The sequence below is a fragment of the Apaloderma vittatum genome, unplaced genomic scaffold (assembly GCF_000703405.1).
Source record: "Apaloderma vittatum isolate BGI_N311 unplaced genomic scaffold, ASM70340v1 scaffold23911, whole genome shotgun sequence".
Lineage (NCBI taxonomy): Eukaryota > Metazoa > Chordata > Aves > Trogoniformes > Trogonidae > Apaloderma > Apaloderma vittatum.
In genome coordinates, this window is record NW_009700012.1 from 36845 (window position 1) to 43830 (window position 6986).

General features: G+C 41.4%; 1 protein-coding gene across 1 annotated transcript in view; it reads left to right on the forward strand.

Moving 5' to 3' along the window:
• The window catches only part of JMJD1C (jumonji domain containing 1C), a 57408-nt gene that overhangs the window by 33287 nt on the left and 17135 nt on the right, over nt 1-6986 (forward strand). Inside the window, exons 9-11 of the mRNA XM_009878615.1 lie at nt 2123-2324; nt 4037-4251; nt 5260-5412. Coding sequence (XP_009876917.1) covers nt 2123-2324; nt 4037-4251; nt 5260-5412 — 570 coding nt within the window. The remainder of the gene's footprint in view (nt 1-2122; nt 2325-4036; nt 4252-5259; nt 5413-6986) is intronic.

Below are 6986 nucleotides of genomic sequence, written 5' to 3' on the forward strand. Positions count from 1 at the left end.
CTCCCTGTCATTACATTCTCCGGCTTTTCGCTGCCTCGAGTGTATAAAGTTACTCTTCTGGTATCTGGAAGTGCTTAATCCCTGAGATGCACTGGGTGCTCTAAGTGTTTCTGTCTGTCTGAGGTATTCTTGCTTGGGTCCAGTGATAGTATTACTGTTTTTCTTCCCCCAACTAAAGGGAAGATCAAGGAAAACATGCCTATAAAGTCTATCTCTTTCACTTCTTAAAGTAAACTGCAAATACACCCATGTAACATGTTAGGTCTTTTTGACCTCTGTATTGTTGGTAAAGGTTTGTTTGTGCGTTTGTTGTAGAAGAGTTGCTTACCTAAGTTAAGGCAGTGACTTCTTGTTTTGGCTAGCGGTACCTGGCTATAAAAGTGATATATGATGATGCCTTATGGGACTGTTTCATGGAACTTAGACTGGGAGGGGGGTAGGAGTTGGTATATTCACTGTTGGAGGTCACACAGCCTGGTCCTGCACATGAATAGGATGGGCCTGCCATGGGGAGCAGCCGCCTGTGCTTACCCTCCTTGGTCAGAATCTTAACAGACCTGGGGTCTTTCTGGCCTTTTCTCCTACTTACCCATTAAATAGATGAGAGTTTCTGATACTCCTGTCAGTTTATCTTCGGGGAGCTTTGTTATAATTTCTGAGAGATTTTCTTAGAAAAATGACTTTCTACAAAGGTTTATGCAAAACTATGTCAGCCTTCAGGAGAGAACAGGTCCCCATGGGACGGCTGCCTGGGCTCCCTGTAGGGGACTGAAGATAACTGTGGGCTTCACAGTGTGGGTGGTAACCAGATCCTGCCCGGGTTGAAAGCTGCTTTGCTCCAGTGCCCTTTTGGAAGGCCCCCGGGAGCCGGTGCGCCAGCCAGAGCGCCCAGGGCTCCAGGCTGCAATGCTCCTCTCCTGCAAACTAAGGTGTTTTACAGTCCTGTTCCTGCCCCTGGAGCTTGAAGTGTAGCAGCTCTCAGATGACACCCAGAATCTCTGGTTCCAAGACAGAAAACATTGTTTTGGACTAGCAGACCTGTACTTTGGCCTATTCTACTCACAAGTATTAATTCAGTTACCATCATGCTCCTTGGATGAGCTGGGAGTGCTGTTTGTAGGCCATGAACTGAGTCACAGGCAGTCTGGCTCTTGCAAAGTTTGCACAATTCGTCTCTGGCGAAACACAGGTCTGAACCTCGATACCAAGTCTAAAGTTAGCAACGTGGCCTCTGTCAGCCTGCATCAGATCCCTGTTGACAGGACGGGAACTTCCAGGAGTTAGTGGTAGATTAAATTACGTATTTCTACCTATCTGCAGGTAAAACTGGTGTCACTTTTGAAAGTGATTAAAATGAAAACCTAGTTAATTAACAACAGGGTTCAATTTCAAAATATATATGTGAAAACTGCACGTATTACTCAATGGATTTGCTCCTCATGTTACTCGGTGTCAGATCTGCTGACTTTCATATTGAAAATAGAATTGTACTGCTTGGCTTTGTGATGCCAACAAACTTGAGAGTAAATTAATTCTGTCCTTTCTTATGGCAGGCATTTTACAGTAAGTTTCAGATGAGGTACATGTGAATAGAACTGCTCTTCTGTAATCATCTGTAACTCTCATAAAAAATAAATATGCAAGTAGGATCTATATAATTTTTTAACTCTGCGTTCATTAAATTTTGCTTTTTTTGCATACATCTTCACTTGAAACAGAATTCAAACCTTTCTTTCTTGGAGTGTTGTATTTCTTTGCTTGTTTTGCAAGAATGACATTCTGAAGATGATTTTAGTGGAATATTTGGTGAATGATATACTTAGTATAAGAGAAAATACAATGTCCTGGATAATCCTGGTAGCTCAGCAGATAGTTAACTGTGTTCCTGCCTGTGTAAGTCTAATTGGTAGCTACATTTTTTAAATTCCTGCCTGTGTAAGTCTGATTGGTAGCTATGTTTTTTAAATTTCACTGCTGACAGGCAGACAGATGGATGTAATAATGGAGTACGTTGTGCAGATAACAAACATGCTTTCAGAAATGTTGCATGCTGGCTGATCTGACTGAGTTCTGTGGAAAAGGTCTGCTAGTACCTCATCTGAAACTCTCCTTACTTTTGCAGCTGGCATACCGCGCTCAGTGTTAAAAGATTGGCGCAAAGTAAAGAAGCTGAAGCAAACAGGAGAGTCCTTTTTGCAGGACGATTCCTGCTCTGAAATAGGACCAAATTTGCAAAAATGCAGAGAATGTAGGTTAATAAGAAGTAAGAAAGGAGAAGAACCAGCTCACTCACCAGTGTTTTGTAGATTTTACTACTTTCGACGGTAAGTACAGATAATTTACTGATAATGTGGTGTTTAAACTTTTAAAAATAATACTGACAAACGACTTGTATGCTTGAAAGCTTTTCTGATTTTTCTGGCTCGGTCTGCTTGATAAAAGACACTGTCTAATTTAGCAGCATTTACATTTGTATTTTTTTATTTCTTTTGTGGATCAACTTTATTGCTGTTTAAAGCTTTATAGCAAAGACATCAGAAGAGCTGCCCAGTGTACCTCAGGCAAGCAGAAAATACAACACATCACCATTACACAGGTGTCTGACATTTGAAGTGGGATTTTTCAAAAGGCAAGCTTTAGTTATTCTGGACAAGTTGTGCAACCGCAGAGCTGCACTTGTTCATAATTATTCTTATGCCAGTGTAGGGTGGGAATGCTGCTCAGGGTTTACAGTGTGAGTTTTCTGAGGACAGAGGAGTGGTGACCTCCTTTTTCACAATTAATGGCCAATCAAAGAAAATGCACAAGTCCGGGAGAAAGTTTCCCAGGATGGAGCATAGTGTACGTGGTGCAGGCAGCACAGCTATAGAGACAGAACAGAATGGCTTTAATTGTGTGTGGGCTGTGTGGTCAATATGTATTCAACTCATTTTGGACAGGAAATTGTTCCCTAGATTGTGTTTAATTTTTTAAGATGAAGCCTTAGTTACACAACTTGGTAGTTCTCCAGCAATCGTGTCAAGGTTGGACTCTGGATACCTCCTGCCTAACTATTTGCTTCCTAATGTGGCTAGGTCAGTTTCGTGGGGTTTTTTTCCTGTATAAAGGAGAGAACATCAGTGATAGAGTGTCACCAACACAGTTCTGGAAATTAAAAATTTGGATGCTGAGTATAGTGTAGTGCATTTTACAGCAGCTTATTTTCATTGTATTTAGTTAGTAAGACTTGAGTTGCAAAGGAGTTTGTACCACTGTTGTAAATTGTTGTAACTGAAAATTTGTTATTTCTTGTATGTTAAATACGTATCTAAATGTCATTTTCGTTACTTAGTTCTGAATTCAGGACTGTTTTACTGGCATTGCTGTAAAATTCCTTAACTATTTATTATAATAGCATATGTGTAATGAATTATCCTGTATTGTGCAGCCTGGAGTAGTTAATTTTTACTGGTTAAAAATAGGCTAAATATAGGCAGGGTTAATGGAACAGTATTGGATAGGATAGCAGGAAAGCCTTTAGCTATTTTTAAAGGTCAGAAATTGGAAGTACAAAAATATTAGTTCTTCTGTCTAGAAGAACTTAAATATAGAGTTTTAAACTCCTCTGTTTTCTGAGTATAAAAGCAGTAGAATAGAAAGACCTATAAAATATGAGTCAGACTCTGAGTGAATGCTGTCACAGACAGTCCAAAAATTAAAGGTGAGAAATAGGTGCAACTGAGCCTTGACTAAAAAAAAAAGGAGGGAATTTTCCTGGCTGCAATTTTAAAATAGTAATAAATGTTGTAGATAGAGAATAATGAGTGAACTGAATGCCTTAAGAAGTTAGTTTTTGTTTTCATACTTCCATGCTGTTTGTTGTGAAACTGTTTTTGGTAGCAGGATTTATTTTGAAATTAAAAAGATAGTCAGGATGTTAGAGAAGGTAAAGAAAATCTATTTGTTGTAATACATAAGCAATACGTAAATAGCAAGTAAACCATAAGTCACAGATTATAATGATAAATGCAGTTAAACTGTCTGTTTTCGTTTTTAGGTTATCTTTTAGTAAGAATGGAGTGGTTAGGATAGATGGTTTCTCCTCTCCTGATCAGTATGATGATGAAGCACTGAGTTTATGGACACATGAAAACTATGAAGATGATGAACTGGACCTAGAAACTTCTAAATACATTCTAGATATCATAGGTGATAAATTTTGTCAGTTAGTAACATCTGAGAAAACAGCCATGTCCTGGGTGAAAAAAGATGGTAAGGAAATCTCAAATGCTCTCAGGTGTTCTGCAGTTTTACTCACGTGCTTGTGTTTATCGTGACCTGTAGCTTCCTTTGGAGTAGCTCACTTTACCAGACCGTCATGCTGGATTTTCCAAGGCTATTTTGTAAAAGAGTATGTCAGGAAGGGGCAAGGACCTTCCTCAGTGGGTCAGCCCAGTCTCCCTCCCTGTGCTGGTGGCTGTGCTGGGCCAGGGCCAAGCTGCTGTTGGGATTGGCGCAGTCTCAGTTCCCAGCTTGGCCTCCAGCTCTCTCTCCAGCAGGCAGCTCCAAGCCAAGGCCCACAGAGAGCCAGGTACCGACTCCTGCCAACAGACGTGTTTCTGACGTGTCTCCTTCCCAAAACAAAGAGGAATAACGTGACAGCATGGGCCCTGCAGAGCGTGTGCTAACACCGTTGCCTCCTCCCCACCAGAGCCACAGCTAGTCCTTCTGGCTCACGGCAGATGGGCACAGGCTGGAAGCAGGCTGATGGCTCCACTAATTCCCGGCAGTGTGAGGAGGAGGTGGGGCAGAAAGCACAAGCCCTGGCCAGGCCTCCAGGCCAGGCATATCCTTAACTTCCTGCTAGTTTCAGCAGCCCAGCTCACTCGTTTGGCCGCCCTTGAGATTAAACATGGCCCATAGGCAGTCAGGTGAAAGACTCCTCATTGCATGGGGTTAAAAGTGAAAAAAGATTTGAAACCTGCAACCCACTCATGTTGAGCAGAAATATTCTTTCTGTATTGCTTTAGTCTGGGGTTTTTTTGATGCTTGAATTTCTTTATCCTGTACTGACAGTAGCATTTATGGGGGGGATGCTGTGTAATGAAACTAAGGGGGTGGTAGATACTAATGGTCTTGTTTCTAAAGGATCGTTTTCTTCCCCCCACATCCAATTGCATCTGAGGGGAAAATTTCAAATGTTTCATCTATAAAGACTCTTCATTCTTGTGCTTTGCATTTAAATTTCAGTCCTTTTATTCTGCTTATTTTGTATTTCAGCCAAAATTGCGTGGAAGAGAGCAGTGAGAGGAGTCCGTGAGATGTGTGATGCATGTGAAGCCACATTATTTAACATTCATTGGGTCTGCCAAAAATGTGGATTTGTGGTCTGCCTAGATTGTTACAAGGCAAAGGAAAGAAAAAGTTCTAGAGGTCAGTTTTTTATGAACTAGAGTATTGTATAGGCTGTTTATTCTCGTTTGTTGCAGAGCTACTGGTCCACTAGCGTAACTGCCTTTCTGTAAAGTGTTAAACTACTGCTTGTGTGTTTTGATGTCTTTTAGATCTTTCTCCTCCTTTTCTATTGGTAGATGTAGAATCAGTCATTCAGAAAGCAACTGCTGTGGGGACTGTTTTAGGTCTTTGTCTGCTTTTCAGTCTTCTTGTGTGGATAGTCCTGGCCTGCCTGTGCCTTGCCCGTCAAGGTTAAATCCTGTTCATTAGTTGTGAGACTGACATTCTGTTACACCTCCCTGCTTTATGGTAACTTATTGCCTTAAGACTTGCCTTGATTTGAGTGCTTTCTGGGGTCCTCCCTTCAGAAGTACACAATTTGTCATACTGACTTAACAGCCTACTTTTTATTATAGCAAAGACAGAGATGGAGAAAAATAACCTCCCATAGTGTCTAGAATGAGTGTTAATGGAGGTTTCACAATCCAGCAGCCTACATACTTGGTTTAATCTAATTCCTGTGCTTTAGTGGAAATGTCTAGTTTTGTCTGCAGTGAAGTGTAAGAGGACTGACTTGGAAACCTGTGGTGTCTGAGTGACCCATTCTGGTTGTAACTGAAAGGAGAAATGGCTTGGAAGATCGATCTGGTCGTTTCAGCCCTCGGCTGTGACATTGGTGCTCGAGCTGCTTGTTGGAAAGGACTGCCTTCCCCTGGGTGGCAGGCATCGTGCCCTGGCGTAGCCCTGCGGTTACACGCTGCGCCAGGAGCTGATTCAAGTATAATGCTGTTTTGAAAAGCGTTTCCATGTTTGTTATAGCAGCATAATGACACAGATGTGAAAAGCTAGTAAAATAAACTTTAACTGTTAGATGGCAAATCTTTGATAACTGGAGACACTCATACACTTTGTCCTTGGCTTGCAGTGAGAGGCATCCTATATTGCGATTGTAGGATGTTCCCAGAGACTCGCATCAAAGCCTGAAGTGTATCTAGGGAACCGACCTTGGTGTTTTCTGGAGAACAGTCCTTAATGCTTTAACGCTGGAGGCTGCTTAAACAGCTCTTAAATGGCTTAAGTCTGTGTGTGTGCGTGGGTGTGCTGCATCTATCTGACATGGCTTGGGATATACTCCAAACATTATTTACCCTAGTGGGAACATGCAGTCAGAGGCTTTTTATAGTGTGCATGTTAACCAGCCAGGAAAATTTTAGTAAAACGGCTTCAAAGCTTAAAAAAGCAGTATACAGAAGCAGGCTTCTTTTCAGTCTTCTAACAGGGAAGACTTTCTCCTTACTGCTCATCATGACATTACATGCAAAAGCAAAAGTACAATAGGTTCCTTCTTTGCGGCTTTAATGCTAGTGATGCTGTAGGATTTGTGTGAGTTATGTCCCTTCTTGGCACTCTCTTAGAAAGTTTGGAACCACCCACTCATCTCTATATAATAGCACTTTATATGACAGTTTATATTTTTCCTGGAACTGGTAGTTGTTTTTACAGTTGCTAAACTGTAACAGAGAATACACTGCTTTCCCCCCTTCTGCAGCAGG